Source organism: Ochlerotatus camptorhynchus, unplaced genomic scaffold (genome assembly GCF_037179485.1).
Source record: "Ochlerotatus camptorhynchus isolate MF236.1 unplaced genomic scaffold, CSIRO-AGI_Acam_v1.1 ptg000213l, whole genome shotgun sequence".
In the NCBI taxonomy this organism is placed as follows: Eukaryota; Metazoa; Arthropoda; class Insecta; order Diptera; family Culicidae; genus Ochlerotatus; species Ochlerotatus camptorhynchus.
In genome coordinates, this window is record NW_027040703.1 from 195,358 (window position 1) to 213,775 (window position 18,418).

At 38.0% G+C, this 18,418-nt stretch overlaps 1 protein-coding gene across 1 annotated transcript in view; it reads left to right on the plus strand.

Moving 5' to 3' along the window:
• Positions 1–18,165, plus strand: part of LOC135703470 (uncharacterized) — a 55,703-nt gene extending 37,538 nt beyond the window's left edge. Inside the window, exons 2-3 of the mRNA XM_065224720.1 lie at positions 17,375–17,750; positions 17,808–18,165. Of these exons, the coding sequence (XP_065080792.1) occupies positions 17,375–17,750; positions 17,808–18,165 (734 nt within the window). The remainder of the gene's footprint in view (positions 1–17,374; positions 17,751–17,807) is intronic.
• Positions 18,166–18,418: the final 253 nt, after the last annotated feature.

An 18,418-nucleotide genomic window follows, 5' to 3' on the forward strand; every position in this document is an offset into this window, starting at 1 on the left:
CGCCTTTTTGTACACCTAAAATATTCATAAGTATTACAAGCAATCAAGAGTTAATGAACAATCAAAAAAGCATCCTATTACACTAGCAACCCCGCAATCTGATGCTATCAAAATTTTCAGCAATGTCAGGAATGCTCACGAACCCCCAACATTTGCCAGAAAACTTACTACTACCTCAAGGTATCTTCCAAATAAGCTTCAAAATTGCATTTCACATGTTAAATTCAGTCCTCCATATCCGCAATTCGCGCGCAAGGCTTAAACCTTTGTAGACTACTTTTTTTTTTAAATTAATCTACTATTAAATCAAATATTGAAAATCCATCATCACCATCATGGCAAACAGAAATAGTTTTTGCAGTGCTACAATAATTAATAAAATGTCGTTATAACAGCTATCTATGCAAAATAATCCGTTAAAAATAACTTCGTCAAGATACATAATTTGTCAATTCATAAAAAAAAATCAATTTTATTATTATGCATGTAAATTAAAACCAATAGCTGACAGTTCTTGAGAACAGTGGGCAACATATTGAACCATGCATGCACATTTGATTTGTATCTATATCTATGAATACCATCAAGTTTAATGTCAAGCACGTGAAATTGTAACCTGCGTGGGATAACCCGCCAATACGGTACTCTTGAAATTTAACAAGGAGTTTGAATTATACCTCGTCGAATCCATTCAATTTGCAACACAATTCAACATAAATGTTCGGCACACAATTGATACACAAGAATAATGAACGATATGTTCCTTTGTTATAATAATGATTCAAAATTAACCATTATGGCTTATTGTTGAACACACCAACGGGTTGTGCATTGTTGTTTAGGATAAAAAAAAATCCGGAAACTCTTTCAAACATCCTCCGAAAAACTTTTCTAATCAAATTATTTTCATATCAGCCATTTCTTTCCATCGCTTCCCACGAAAATGCACACCCACCTCATTAGACCAATTTGTTTATAATCCTCCGTCAACAACAGCGCAACAACTCCGTTAATGCATCTCAAGTGTTTTTATCGTTACATTGTTCAATTAGCCAAGCTCATTAAAATTGTATACACAAACAGAGGAAAGTTGTTGCCGAGAACCGAAACCTGTTGCATCATTTTCTTCCGTTCACTTTTCATTCGTGGCTGGTAGGTAGGCAGCTTCTCGTACCTGCCATACGGATTCTATCGAGACATTCCGTTTCCTCGCGAGAAAACATCTCGAGAAGTGATCATCGTTTTACCTCCCTCGCCCATTTTTGCCTCCAGAGTTGCGTTTTCGTCCTAGAGACGTCTGCGTCGCGTGCACATATCCAATTATGTGTTGCTTTTTTACTAGCCGGTATCAATTTAAATGATACACTCTCACTTGTTTCCCAGTCGACTTACCGTTTGCGGAGGAGGTGGCTAACGATGTATCACCTGAGTGGACCTGCAGTGGTAGATTGGTTTTGAGTATGGAACAGATTACCTCTTGCCCCCGGGAGATAGCCAATTAGAGATAGTTCTTGAAAATCTAATTATCCTCTTCTCAGGACACGGCAACTCATGGATAATTTCCATGGGCGTTTATGGCTGGTGAGCGTCTTCTTCGCGATGGTCGCTATAATGATGATGATGGTGCTGATAAGGATGATGGAATATCTTTTTTGCTAATTGATCATGTTCTATTGTTGTGAAAGGGAAAACTTATCGGCCATTATAGTATTAATTATGCAAAGTGATTGCTCATTTCTGCTCCGGAATGTTCACTTTACCTACCCATTAATGCATGGGTAAGTCGAAATTCAAACATCCGCCGGAGCGGGTTACCTGAATGTGCGGAACTGTAGTTGGGGTCAAAAGCTTGCATGTGTCTAGTTTCAAGATAAATATCACTTTTCAAACTAAATGGCTGCGATGGTTCTCTTCTGATGCAGAGTATGTAAACAAGACTTCTAAACTTTGCATGGAGGGTGGAGGAATATATAAACATGATATGGATGCTTATATTTGCAAACAAAATGTCACTGGAAGTTGCAACGATGCTTGAGTTTATTCTGCTTGAAATGGAAAACATTCACCAGCAGGTTCCGCTTCCAATCGAATGGATTGGGTTCAAATTAATTCAATACATTTTCGCTTTGAAAACCATCTCAAAATGATTTCTTTAGGAAAGCTTATTGAATTGTTGGTAACAAATCTGAATTGTTTTTTTTTTTTTACCGACAACGAAATCAAAATATCACTCGTCAGAGCAGCAGGTTTCCAAAGTTTCCAACAACTTTTTCCCTAAGAAAGGAACATTTACAACTTCACAAGGACAATTTACCTTCAATACAACAGCCACAATTCTCTTTTCATCTAGCAATGGCCAGTTAAAGTTTTGCAAAGTGTTCTACTTCTGTTCCTAGAGCTTCTTCTTCCTTCCAGGAACCCTCCGTCACATTCCGGCTGTGGAATCAACAGTCACAGAGCTGGTTAGTGTGTGAGGTTCTGCTGTCCCCGGTCATGATATGGCTGCATGAGAACAAGAAACCCAGTAAGAGGTGATGATGATGACGTAAACCGGCAAAGTTGGTAATTTCCTGTTGGTGCCATAGTTTCGCAAACAATCATAATTAAAATAAATATCTGTGTGTTATGATGCGAGGGGCCAAGGTACGCTTATGCGGATGCTTATGATTGGGACTGAATGTGTAATACCTCAGTGGAAGTGAGTGTGAAAACATTGATTGGCTTCTCTACGTGGGCGCTGTGCTCGATTTGGGTTGATAAAGTCATGAAATGCGGCAAAAACTTAAAACGCTACGGCATGCCAGGTCCTTGAGATCAGCCGGATCAGCTGGTTTCAGTTGTTGAAAACGGATTTCATCGAACATCATTCCTAATCTTGTTTGGCAACTCACTACCCAAGCAACACAGAAAACATCTCAATTCTTTTATTTTTTTTATTGAAGTTGCCCATAAATCCCTTTAATGGTACAGGAAATACATCTTGATACGACTAAGTTTCAGCTTTGTTGCTTCATTTACATTAGGTAACAATAATGAAACTCAACTGTTTCAATGTACTGCTTGGATGACCTGTCAAATCATGCCTCAAATGGGAGGAGCAAACATGTTACACTCAAATTGGTATGAAGTTATATGCTACGCAGGCACGTAGCCATGGGAGGGCTATGGGGCTGAAGCCCCCCACCCAAAATTATTATAATCATGTGAAAAAGAAAAATCTGACCCAAGATAATGCATATCTGTTACCTGTACTGTACAGGTAATAGATATCCATTACCTGGGTAAGGTTTTTTTTTTTTTTTCATATTATATTAAAATAATTTATGGACGAGGCTTCAGGCCTACAGCCCCCTCTGGCAATGGGACTCGGGCTGTACCTATATAGTGTGCATGAACAATTTATGTTTGCAGCGATTCGGTTAAAGATTATGGGACCATCGAGTTTTTACGAAAGATCAGCCTCGTTTCACTTCCGTAGGAACTAGGGTGTAGACCCAATTTGTAGCCTTCTTAACACAATCCGCACTGTACCCCTCTTTTTCAAGCAGGATTTCATACAAAATAGAATATTTCTACAACAAATGACTTCTTAATTTATTTACCTTTCCATATGTACCATTGGATTTGATAAAGAGTCACACATTGCTTCTATTAAGATTTTAACTCTTCAATTGTTTAAAATTCAAAATAAATTACTTTTCGTTTTAACCCAGGTGCTCAAGCCACCTAGTAACTTATCTGCTGTAATTTTTATGAAATGAATCTAAGTGATTTTAAATTGCTCCTGCCTTGGAAATTCAGTATTTTAAACAGGTCTTCTAAACCTGCATGTCAGTATAACACATCACATCAAAACTAAAAACTAAAACTATATCTTATATATGTATTAAGGAAATTATTCGTTGCAATTAAATATTGCAACGATTTTTCCCTAAAATTATTAATTATTTTGTTGGACATTTCTAGATAGAGCTGGAATTAGGGCATAACAGCTATAGTAAACAATGGCTTCTCTCGATGATTTCTCAAAAGACATGGCTCTTCCTGGCAAATCAACATTACCATCGAATAGGGGAAGACTTCCCCTACCCGATGGATATGTTGATTTGTGTAGGAGTGCCTTGAGTTGCTAGAAATCGACGAGAGAATTCTTTGTTTACAAAAGCTGTTCCGCCCTAATTCCAGCTCTATCTAGATTTGTTCTAAAGTCTCAACATTCAAAATTCTATGTACTTCGGTAGTACTGTACCAGGGAGGCAATTTCAAAATCATCTTCAGAACTTTGTTCTTAATCCTTTGAAGTTCTTTTTTTCCTGGTAGTGCAAGATCTGGACCATATTGGCACATTATAAAGTAGGACCGGTCTAAAAACTTATTTAAATATTAGAAGTTTATTCTTCAGGCAATGTATGCATTTTCTGTTTATAAGAGGATACAAACATCTTATATATTTATTACATCAATGTGATCTTTCAACACAACCACTTTCAATAGGATTACAATCTAAATATGTGGACCTCATATCGGCTCTTAATCATGCGAGCAGTATAATACAGGTTTTTAAGGAGAGACGAGCTGACGCTGAAGCAAAATTTGCTAAAATTTTTAATGCAGCCTTTCGAATGCGCAGTTACGACTGCACCCACGTGCATCCAAGCTAGCAATACGTACAAATCAACCAGTAGAAACACCAGAGGAATACTATCGAAGAGCAGTTTTCATTCCATGACTCGATGGATTGATCCAAAACATGATGGGACGTTTCACAAAAAATGATGACATCCTTCCGGTGTTCCAAATATTGTTGCCTGGTTTTACAGATATTGGAGAGTCATCCCAACTTGACAAACTTAACTGTTATCTCTGTGATTTCACCAGCGCGGTTGCCAGAGTTGTGACCTATCACAATCACGATCGCCAAACAGTTGATGGTAGTAACGCTTTGTACATTCCTATCAATGTGCTCGTCGAAGCTCTCTCTATGACCATCCATCAAGTTGACGAAAGAAGTAAAAAGCAACTGGTGAATGTCGTCTTCTGTTGTGATCCATCACCGATCTTGTCATTCCCGATAATCACGACACTCATCTGTGCTCGTTTTGAAGCAGTTGCTGCTTTGCTTGCTTATTTGAGTGTGTTGGTGAGTGAGCCCAACAGCTTCCGTTTCTTTGTTTGTAACTCACACAGTCGCCTGCTTTGTTTGTAACTCACACAGTCGCACCTGCCGAGACGAACTTGGAATGCGTAGGCATTGTTTTCATTTTCTTCTGTCGCTTCGCTTTTTCTCATCATCGTACTGCAGAATTCTTCACTGTTTTCGTTGTGCTTTTCATCATCAGCAGCGAGCGTAACGTTTTGCTTGTGAGCAGCGACCATTACTGGTGATTGTTGTTTGCCATAGCTGTCAGCGATAGTCAGTTGATGCAAAGACGAGTGTCACGTGAGTGTCATGATATTTTGCATCACTGGCTGATTGCAGGTAAAGGTGGAATACAAGCTCTGGTGCCGGACATCCATAAATATTAACAAGAATTTTGAGGCATTTGGGCTGCTTGATAAATGTGACTCGACGTATTTTCCAACAATCAATGTTTTGTTGAAGTTTTTGGTGACACTCCCGGTCACTACAGCCAGTGTAGAAAGATCTTTCTCCACACTTAAACGAATTAAAACTAATGGGAAACCAGCGACTTTTGGGCTTGGCTATAATATCAATTAACTGCTTAGAGTAAAGCTAGAAGATTACTTTTGTAATAACCAGGTATAATGTCCAGGATATGGCTCTACGTTGTGTTTAATTTGTTGCTCAGATTTTTGGACAGCATTTTGGAGATCGGCAACTGATTCAAATGAAGTAAAAGAATACATTTCTCATTCACTATTTATTACCTCCTTCAGGCAGCACCCTTAATCTAATTGCATTAAATATTTGCACTTATATAGCTAACTGGAACAATACAAAATATCAAAGAATAACGATCAATTCAAAAACAAAACAAAAATACAGTGATTCTAAAACAAAAACTTAAAAACATACAGAATGATGAAGGCAAAAATATTCGCTGTTCGTGTTTCGTGTGGATCACATTGCTACCACTGCATCGAGGGATGTTTGTTTTTACCGCCTTCATAAATTTAAATGAATTATGATCCGGTACCGGTGATTTTACGATTAAACACCATTAAAATCTTAAGATAATTATGTTTTAAAAAATATGTAGCATATAATAAGACAAAAGTCTTTCTTAACAGAATGCAAATCTTGATCATCATTACCAACAGAAAACAATTAAAACTACAAATATTTTCTTGAATTCCATACATTTGTTTAACTTTTCTCATAACTGCGTATTAAAGAGTTTTAAAAATTATTGTTTTACATTCTGATGGTTCATTAAAAATTCCGATCAAAGATTAAAACGAATAAAAAAAAAAAAAAAAAAATGATGACACATGATTTTGAACCATTTTGGTTAAGGTTCAATTTACTTTGATGTATTTTCCAAAAAATCAAATGCAGTTTTTTTCGACGCATCATTTCAGATTGCAAAAAGCTCGCGTCATTCTACTCTTCTTGCTATTATACACAAAATGACGCGAGCTTTTTGCAATCTGGAATGATGCGTCGAAAAAAACTGCAGTTGAATTTTTCGAAAATGCATTAAAGTAAATTGAACCTTAAGGTAAAAAAACAGTGTATCATTCGATGTTCAGTTATGTGCACATTTTATAAATCATTGAAGTTTTTATGTCATAAAATTAGCTCCCCCCGAAACCAAATGCTGGCTACGGGCCTGATGCTACGTGATATTGTATGAAACACTTGAGCAACAAATCTAACTTGTGTTGTGTTTGTTGAATGAGAGTTCCATAGAACATTATGTTTCTTAAAACTTTGGTGCAACAGAGTGTGAACTATATGTTTTTTTTTTGTACCTATTGAGCAACTGTTTCGAAATGTTACTAAAAAGTTGACGAACCAAGATGTGTTGAAGAACCTATTTGCAGTCTTGTTCCAATTAAGCGTATGAATCTTTAAGTTTTCACATTTCGTTTTACAACCAATTGACTCAAGTTGTCACTATAAAGGTTTGTTGTAACCATCTAGTATCTACCATGGCTTAAATATGTCTTGTCACTTTGATGTTGCAAAATATTTTTGGACAACATTGGCAAAAGCGGAGAAATCGTTATGCATGTGCTAACATCTGCATAGGAAATGGAAGACCACGACGAGGAAGATAGGATTACGGATGGCGGGGGACGATGGTGACTAAAGACGATGCCAACAGCGGCTGGCGTGGCCGTAGTCTATCAACCAACCGGGTGTTCCAAAGGGCTAAATAGAACGGTGAGAAGCCTGAGATGACGATGGATTGGTTGTTGCATGAGCTGGGGGCAGCAAATATGTTGATACCGCCGAACGGAGATGTGGCCGTTGAGGATCCGTTAGAGATGGAGCTCGTATTTGCCGGAACTGCTGGCGAACTGGAAACGGCACCAAATAGCGGGTGGATTGCCAGAACTAGTGGCTTATAATGCCGAAACCTGATGACTGCTGGCGGAGGAGCTGCACCGATGTCGCTACCACTCGATGTCACATTGCTACTGACAAGTGACGTTTAAAGCACGCACATATTCAACAAATTCTATGATTGTTCAAACTACGCATTTGCTACTTATTTTCAACATAACTGGAACATGTATACCATCGATAATACGTAATGGTACAGTTATGTTGAAAAATCGTCGCGGTATTGTTGCAGTTCAATATGTATCAATAATTTTAATATCCACTCATCTGCAACGTAAAAAATACTTGTAAACTTTTCACGATGTCTTGAAAAATAGCTACGTTATTGTAACGTACTATTTAACACTTCTGTAACAGCTCAGTGAGCTGGATTATATCTGGATGAACCGTACACTACTGGCCGAAATTATGTTGCTTTAATGGAGAATGTTCACAAATATTCCAAACATTAAAACATTAAATCAATTCAGAATTTTACACTTGTTAATGGTTATGAGAGGGCGTTCTGATGTGTTATCGGTGCAGGACATTAAAGAACTATATTAAGTTCTCCATTTTGGTTGACTCTATGTTCTTATGGTGATATGTTGTTCAGGTAAAGGCTTTGATTTGTATTTTGTCAACATTTCGATATAAATCTTTGCTTTATAATTATAAGCTGTTTTTAAAAGATCAGTGAATGATAACTAGATGATTATGAAAAGAAGTCTAACGGTTTGCGTTATCGTCGTAATGAAATCGCTTCAATTCTCGCCCAATAAACTAAGAGTTTGAATAAAAAGGGTTTGAAGTATAAACTCTAAGCGTTGAAATATCGATCCCATTCACTAATTATTGGATAGTAATATTATGATCGACCAAGGGGTCAAAAAGCAAGGATTTATGTATTGACCAAAAATTGATGATACGCAGCACCAGCTATATTAATTTGGAGCTGAATTTTTATTTCTTGTTTCCGGGAGTCATACGAGTTCCACCACAGATCTCCAGCGACTGTCTTCGGAATCCGTAACCGCTCAAGTTTTCTAATTTTTTTTAGAGAATATTGACGGGTAAACACATTTTTTTCAGACATCATCGTAGAAAGATGTACTCAAACGCCGCAGAAAATCAACCTTTCGGTTTGGTTGGGGGTCCAATTTTCTTCGAAGAGATTGAAAGCGTATTGTTACATGCTAATGTTCTGTGAAATATTTGGAAAAAAATGATTTTCTTGGATTATTTTCCGGAAAAGAGGGCGGTTGACATTTTCATTCATAAAAATTAGTAGGTAAAAAACATAATGCCATAATGCGATTCAATGCCAAAACACCTCCAAATACATTAAATGCGCAAATGCATGTAAAACCCAAACCCAAATCGATATCTAACGATCTTCTGAAAATTTTAAAATCTTAGAAAGACTTTCGGGGGAAGGGTTGCGAACTGCAAATTTTACAGAAGACGGGAGGGGGATTTAATGATAATTCAAAAACCCTTACATAATTTGTGGATGGCTTCCTATAAGGAAAATCAAAACGCATCGAAAAAAAGATCTAACCGGTAAACTTTCGTTCGATTTTCAAACCCCCACTGTCAAAAATTTACACTATTTCAGTTCATAATATTTTCAGAATAAGAAGATTTTTTTAAATACTGCAATTCTCATCAAAACTTGAGAAATTTGCGGTTCTATTGCAATGGATAGATAAAAATATTCTTTTCAAAAATAACGAAACTATGAAAGTTTTAGCATTTTTCAGTAATTGACAGTGGGGGTTTGCGAGTTAAAGTCATTTATTCCAATTGGTTTACAGGCTATTTCAATTTGTTTTTATTTCATTTATTTATTTACTTATTGATTGATTGATTTATGAAATTGATAAAAGTTTATACCATATATTTTATTTAAAAAATAAAATGTTTATGTTTAAATATATGCATAAGTTACTTCTTCAAATTACTTTTTAAGCATTTTTGCGTTCAATAAACTTTCTGTCAGCTAATAAATTAAAATTAATAGTATCTATCGGTACTGCATAAAAAACGCTTATTTGGTTTAAAAAAGCTGATCACTTATTATGCCTTGATTGATTGTTACTTGTAAAGTATTTATTTTAAATTAACTATGCTTATTAGAATTAAGGTTTGCGGCTACGGGTTGGAAACTTCATGAAATAGGGGTCTGGTAGGTGTGTTTTAGTTGCCCACTGATGTGACGGAGTGTGGCATCTACCAGCTTGTCAGAATATCTTGTCGGTAATTGGCTCACAACAGAGCGCTGCCTTGCGTTAGAGAGCCGAAAAAGTGCCTGGGTATATTATGTAGAGTGACCACTAGACTGTTGCAAAATTTTAAATTTTCGCTCCACAGTGCTCAAACGGTTCCAAATTGGGTTCAGATTAGCCTCCCAAAATTTGAACTACTTTTGTAAGAAACTGACTTAGCACAAACCATTTCAAATTTATATGGGAATTACTATGGGAAAACTTTTGTTTTTGTTGATATCTATCTAACAATTCACCACATCATTATGCTTTTAAAAATGATAGCAGTGAATGTAGCAAATTTTATCAGCAACATCTTTGTTGAAACTCACTTTTCAATCAAATGTAAGGAACAAAAGTTATTAATGATTCAATTCACTGATGTCTTATGATTATGCTCATTCAACTGTTCAGCAGGCAACATTGGTGTTTCTGGTGTGAAGAATAGAGCACAAAAGACATCAATATATTCCGGAATGAAATACACATATTCTACATATGGTGCAAAAAAAGTCTACTAGAATTGAATGTAACTTAATATCATTTAGCAGAAAAAGAACAAATTCAAAATTTTCAATTGCTCTAGGAAATCAAAATGTAGAAAAATGTGAAAGAGTTAGGGATTTAGGAATTATCTTAGACTCTAAACTAACTTTCATAGACCATTACAACACAATTATTCACAGGGCAAATAACATGCTAGGCTTTATCAAGCGCTTTTGCTATAACTTTCAGGACCCATACACAGTTTTCCCACAGCTGTCTACAGCAGCAGTCGATTTTTTATTTCGTTGTGAACCACACGATAGCCTGTTTTCGAGACTCGCTATTATATAGTTGCTCTTTGTTCGTTGCTAGCAGTTCGGTGCCTTTTGGTGCTACGGTGCAAGATGTGTGAAGTAAAAAACACCATCAAGTTTAGCTTCAGCCATTGTGATGCCAAACCAAACATCGGAGAGATAGTAAATTTCGCCAAAGCACTCGACGCGGATCCGGCTGAAATGGAAGCTGTTTATCGCATTGGTGAGGAAAGGGGAGTCTTCATGAAGTTCAAATAAGAGGAAGCGATGCTCCATGCTCTGACATTCAATTCGGAGGATTTAATCTTCCATTATGCGAATGGAACGACGGCAAAGGTACGCATGTCGCATGCTGGTGAATTCATTCAATATGCGCGTGTGTATGACTTGCCACCAGAGGTACCCGACAACGAGCTGGATAAAGTGCTGGGGAAATATGGGAAAATTAAACGCATCATCCGGGAGAAATTTCCAACTGATCTGTGTTTTGAGGTATATACAGGGATACGCGGTGTATATATGGATGTGAAGAAGGAAATCCCCACGTCATTACATTTCTTCAATCGCAAAGGAAATATTTTTTTTATGATGGCAACAAAGATAAATGTTTTCTGTGCAAGGCGGACGGACACCGGAAGCTTTCCTGTCCCAAGCGGAAGGCTCGGAAGGAACCGGAGAAGCAACTGAAGAAAAAGGAAAGCAAAGTGAAAGAAAACAAAACAGCAGCAGTACGTATGCTGGTGTAGTGGTGGAAGGTGCGTCGTTTGTCATTAGCGATCAGGAAACGGACACGGGGTTGGAGATGTTGAATGAAGATAACGAAATGGACGTGACTACCCCGACGACCGACGAGAGTAGCGGAGAGCATGCAACGGGAAACGATGTTCAGAAACAGCAGCAGCGATCACGATTCGGGTTCAATGAAAATGAGGAACAAATTTGGGAAAGAAAGAAGTTGCGTGCACGGGAGAAGATCGCTTTGTCGCCGCTTCGATCGCCACCCAGAAAAATCATATGATAAAATATATTTGTATATTTTTTTTTTGTATTTTGAGTACCATAATTGGTATTCTATGTTACTCGGCTCCGCTAAGTTATTTTTATAACATTTGAGCCTTCCAAATAAACGAAATGAAAAAAAAAGGACCCATACACAATTATAACACTATATATTGCCTATGTGAGGTCAATACTGGAATATTGCAGCATTGTATGGTCTCCTTTTTCAATCATGCACGAAGAAAGATTAGAATCCGTACAAAAACAATTTCTATTATACGCTCTTCGTAAATTAGGTTGGACATCATTTCCTCTTCCATCATATGAAGCACGCTGCATGCTTATAAACATGCAAACATTAAAAGAGCGTCGTGAATATGCAATGGTTTCATTTGTAAACGATATCGTTTCGCAGCGCATTGACTCCTCAGAACTTTTATCAAAATTAAATTTCGACAACTCCGAAATCGAAATTTATTTGCTTTAAAACATCATCGCACAAATTATGCAAAATATGGGCCATTAAACCGCATGATGGCCTCTTACAATCAATACTGCGAAACCATTGACTTTACAATGTCTCGGCATAAACTTAAACAATATTTTTACTCCATAAGGCATTATAACTCATAAAAAATAGGAAAGCTGACACGGCTTAATTTTTATTAAAGAAAAATTATACTTTTAACCTTTTGTCCAAAGTTGACGAAATAAACAAATAAATTTAAGAAAACAAAACTGTATTCTAATATGTACTAGTCTACGTTGGTTGACGAAATAAAATAAATAAATAAATAAATAAATAAATAAATAAACATTAGCTGATTTAATTCCTTTCCTAAATGAATCCAATGTTTCCTGGGTGGCGTAGCCTGGGCAATACTGCGAGTCCGGCAATAGCAAAGTGAAGAGGTGCGACGTGAACACTAGCGCAGTAACCATAGTACGGTGATAGAGGAAATGCTTTGCCAAACCTGAGCGTCTGTTCACCATGGAGGTGCGGCTCAAAACGGCGTCTGTTCTCCATGTTAGGAGCGGCTGATCACCGTCCTAGTGCCAGCGTGGAACTCTAAACAGAGCTGTGCACAATGGTCCCCCGGAGAGACAGGATATTGGGGCAGGCCCAACAAGCCACCCTGGAAAACCATAAAGTTGCAAATACTGAAGAAAGAAATACGGATCGGAACAATCGACACAGACCTACGATTGGAAACTCGGAACATGAAACTGCAAATCGCTCGGCTTCCTGGGCTGCTATAGGTTAATCTATGACGAACTTCAACCACGCAATTTCGAAGTCGTGCAGGAACTTTACTGGTCGGGACAAAAGGTATGGAAAAGCGGGCATCGGGCGGCTACTTTCTACCAGAGCTTTGGCACCACCAACGAGCTGGGAACCGGCTTTGTAGTGCTGGGTAAGATGCGCCAACACGTGATTGGTTGGCAGCCGATCAACGCGAGGATGTGCAAGTTGAGGATTAAGGGCCGTTTCTTCAACTACAGTATCATCAACGTGCACTGCCCACACGAAGGGAGACCCGACAACGTGAAAGAATTTTAGCTTTATTTAGGAGGCTTTCAGCCTTAGGCTGGTTCGCCTCTCAACGTGAAAGAAGCGTTCTATGCACAGCTGGAGCAGGTGTACGACGACTGTTCGCAACGGGACGTCAAAATCGTCATCGGCGACATTAACGCTCCGGCAGGACGGGAGGTAATGTATAGACCGGCAATCGGGCCAAACAGCTAGATTGTTGTGTCTTCCATCGATCTGGGTGTCCAAAATATCCGGAAATAAAAGAAAATCGGTGAAGAGAATCCATCAATTTCTGCATTGATGGGCCTATTGCAAAGTGACACGAGAATTTTATTATGTTTACAAACAAGACTGATGCCTAATATATGAAGGCGATAAACGGAGTAAGCCGAGGAGTAAACAGACAGATAATCGATTTAATTTAAAGGCCCAAGCAACAATTTAACAGCCTTTTGGCTTTCACTTTGATTTATTGTGGTTTTATAACGACAAAAAGCAATTTTTTGAGTTTAAATACAGCATTTAACAGTGTAAAACATTCTTGATTAGTAGTTCAGCTTTATGCTGTTTTAAACACTTTTTAAAGCCTGACGAGAAAATCAGAAAGTGCCCGGTTTTAAAAATAAAATTAACGCAGCGCTCTATCCCTTTATAAAACTGTTCAGTAAATCATTCGGTATTTGTCTTATTGCTGTCACGACAAAATACTCAATAAAGGTGTTTTATCATTAAAAAGGCAATTTTAAAACCGTTCGGTTTCAAACGGGATCAAAAAGCATATATTGATGCGTTTTGGTGTCAATGAAGTGTATCACAAAACCACACACTGTTTACAAATAAAACTAAAAAGATGGATTCGCCTAGAGACAGAGAAAATCATAATCGAGTGGGGCTTTCAAACGCAGAATCGCAAGGAAATGCCAAAGGATAATCGAGTAATAATTCTAGCAAAATCGGTCAACAACAACAAAGCAGCCAACTGAGAGGAGCGAAGTGGATGCTGTTTATGAAACACTGGAAACTGTCAAATTAGACGCTTAAAATTGATGGGAATACACAGCATATTGTCAATGGCAGCCTTCCTTTGGTTTGTTTTTTCCGTCAATCTTGTTTTCCGTGCTGAGCACCAATGCTACCGACGTGCCAGGAAGGCAGCTCCCACACCTGGACCCTACTACCTATCGACCCATCAACTCATGAACCGGGGACCAACGGCTTTACTTCCCATCCGAAGGAAGGCGTGATCAGAGATGTTATGCCTCAGAACATCCCGGCGGCGCCGACTGGGATTGAACCCAGGCCTGCTGGGGTGAGAGGTAATCACGCTTACCACTACACCACCGGCGCCGTTAATAGCAGCCTTCTCCAGAAATAACGTTGTGATGATGATCCGAATAGCATCTGCGCCAAACTGGGACTGCGGAAAACTGCTGACAGGAAACTTCAGAAGCTGTCCGTCAGCTGAAAATTGACTGCCTTCCAAACTATAGCAACGATTTCACTTTCGGCGAAAGGGTTAAATGTTCCAAAAATCCAAGCAAGCGCACATAAACTTCATCGCATCATCCGGAAGAAGGAAAACTTTTCGGGAACGATTGCGCTTCCACCTGTTCCAAGTTACGTATGTAGATACGCTTCTTGGGTAACTGCTTCCAATAGATGAATTGCCCTTATCAAGGATGTCACGCAGCTTATTGATCCAACGCTGGAGTACAACATCGTTGCAATGATCGCACAACAAAACTATCGAAAGATAAACAAATTTTGACGTTTAACTTTTTCCAGGCAACTTTGCCACCATTAATGCCGTCATAAAACTAAACGGAATAGGATCAAGCAAAATGATTGCAGATAAAAACTATTCAGTCTGTAAATTATCTTCATTAAAGCCGCATTAAAATGTTTTGCATTTGTTAGCGATTTCATGGAAGCAAAACAGCTTTTTCACAAATGGCTTATGGAAAATTAATGTTTATTCTATCGCCATATTGTTACTATTCCATTTGCTTTTTTTCAATCTTCGTTTTTCAAGATGTTTTTCCTTTAAAATAACTTTATTCTCATCAATTCATCAATGAGCAGTAATAGAGATGATTACGAAAATCATCTAATTGTCTCGGCTAGGAGCAATGATTAACATAACAAATAACTATATTTTGTTTCTTTAATTTAAAATAATTAGTCAAATCAACTTTTTCGATCTTCCGAAGCACATTTCACATTAGATTTAAACTGTCACCTAAAAATAGACCACAATATGAGTTTCGATAATTTTAGTATTTCTTTCCCTTTAATGATGAGGAAATTTATGAGGATTGATTAATTTTTAAACAATTAATTTGGCAAGATCGGACGATATTTATGTATCCCTTTTTATCTTTATTGATGCTTTACTTTTAGTGCGCTTAGCAAGCGTCAAAGGCAAATGGCACAGGTATTGATGCCGAATGGCTTTTATTGTACGTTTAATAAGGATTTAAAATGGTTCTTAATGTCTCGATAATACACTCGTTAGAACCTTCTTCAAGGTAGGCCAACTAGACAGATTCTAGTCTTAATGAGGTTTTGGTGGATGTAATAAAGGCAAAGCTATCTTGACCAGAGTTTTATGAATGTTGTTTTATAGAAGCCTTGTAGTACTTCATAAAACGTTAAATGTTACTTGAGTGAGTTACTCGCGTGTTACTCGCAGCAAAAACAGAACTCAGACTAAAGCTGTCTCACCCCTTGACTTTTTCTTTGTCTAATACATTTGTACCGTCATTTCAGGGGTTAATTGTGGGCGTATCTTCTCTGGCGTTACGTAATATTTGAATTGGCCCTATATTTTACAAAAAAGTGTTTCTTCACATTCATTCATTCACATTCATTGACAAAGTACGGGCAGTCTACTATCAATGTGCTTTATATACACATTTATATCTCCAGATCTGGATAACTCCAAAAATACTGATTAAGTCTATATTGTAAGTGTGTAGAGAGGGTAAACTAGACCCTAATTAAGGCATACTTTGCTCTACCAAATAAACTTAACTGAAGAGTTATGAGTTATAAAATGCTATCGCAGCAGGGTAGCAAAAAATAGTTTTATAGACCAAAATATTTTTGGCCACCTATTTGTATGGGACCTTTCCATAGTGCATTGGGAGAACAAATCCCCAAAAATAGCGTAAGGCCTTTCGCAATGCTGAGTTTCAAAATTGTTTTAAACTACTCGACAATTCTATAATTTGAAACTGTCAAAAATAAAACTGCAACACGATCAGCGCAACGCACAGTTCTAAAAGATGTTTGTAATCATCAAGTTCCATAAACTTTACTGTTCTCTATGAAGTTCTCCGTTTTTTTGTGAAGCTCTTCGAAACATCTTTAAATACATCCAAAGAAATTTGAAACAGAGTTCCATTCGTGTTTCAAACTCGCTCAGAAATAAAACAGAATAGTCGAGCAGTTGCAAAATAGTGCTCGAATAATAAAATTGCAACTCAGTATTGCGAGAGGTGCGTTTCTGTTGTAGTTTCAAATTGAAACAGTCCTTATAAAATACAACAGCATTGCGAATGGCCTAACATTTTCTTTTTTTTTTCCAGAAGTCACCGGCATCGAGCAAAGTGATCCACTTAGCCGTGATTTTCAGCGGACGTGACATGAAACTGTCATCTTCCGTTTTGTATCAGATATTTAATTTGATTTGCCACGACACAAAATTTTCCAATTTGCTCCACGGTAGTTTGTTTGTTTGAAATTTGCGATACTTGTTGGTTCAGGAAAGATTGAGTCAAGTTCAGGACAAGCTGTTTCGGGGATGCAACATTCTGATAGCAGCTCATCGTTTTCGGAACTGGAGGAAGATTGGATGCAAAGTATGTAGCAATGATATCTTTAGGTTATTGTATCTCACATAGGGGAGTGATTACAGAAAAAGCGGCAACTCGAAAACGACAATCTTCAAGTTGTGGTCGGAAATGCATGATTAATGAAAATGATCAGCTAAGCAATGATCTACCTCCAGCTAACAGACCATCGAAAATGGTGGAACATTCTAATGCTGACGCCAGCAGGGAACTGGTTACCGTTTGCATAGGTGGAAAAAATTACGTTCTTCCATTTGAATATGTTAACGCATGCTTGAGGGAAAAGCTCGTTGAAGACATACATTCTTCCCTATCGAAGGGTAGGTATCCAACGGAAGGATACAGGCGGCTTGATACGCAACGCCAGCACGAGATCGTAAATCTTCTCTTTACCCCCGTTGAACAAGAAATTGTCATTCAAAAGAAGAACCTTTGTGGAGATTTCTCCGTTGAGAAGTGTAAAGAGTCCAAGAATAAAACGGATGCAAGGCCAACCCAGCGTGAAAAAAGAAATGATGAACCACTGGATTATGATGGTACTCTATCGATGAAGTCAGCTAAAGAGCTTAAAATAGATCGGACACCGTTTCAGTGTCCAATTTCCACCTGTGGTGATTTTGTATGCGCTGCTTTTTTTTCGTCACATTTGAAGGTGGAACACAGCGGAAAACTGATGGAAGGAATCGTTCCCGGTCAGCCACATCACATCCTAGTCGATCCTAAGCTGAACATAACTGGGAAAAGGCACTGCAATATAGTTTACTACATGGTGACTAAACTTAGGTCAGTTTAAATTTACCAATTATTACTCTGAGTGACTGACAGAACTTCTTTCAGCAGAGATTTTGGTATCAGTGAGTTCAAGAACACCGTTCCCGTCCTTCTAATGTCCTCAAAGTTCAGATTCACTGAAATGGAAGTGGGCCCCCAAAGCCACTTAAGTCGACCGGTATCAGCTGCCCAGCACCATTATATATTCTGGATCACTGGAATCGCATCCGAGAGCCTCAAAATTCAGTACTCGCTTGATATCGGCTCCAATCAGCGGCAAAGTGGGTGGATCCTTCCGCTTGGCCTTAGTCATGACCTTCATAGTGTGTACCAATCAGGTACCGGAATGATCATTTCTCAGTCCCGCGTAGATCAGCTGACCAGGCGAAATGACAAGCTACTAGAGATGCGATTAGTGTTGAGTTAGTGTGAAGCCAAATTCTATTTTGTAGTACTTATATTTGACCTAATATGAATGATTTTGAAATCTAGTATGACCATTCAAATCCAATACTTATTTATCCTAAGCAGCCCCAACATTATGGAAGCAGAATTTAATAGATAGGGCGATGTCAGCTCAAAACTGGTGAAAATGCATATGTTACAGATATGTGATTCTATAAACTTCACTTCACTGGTGATAGTTCACTCCGAATATTCAACGAGTTTGATGTAGCTTT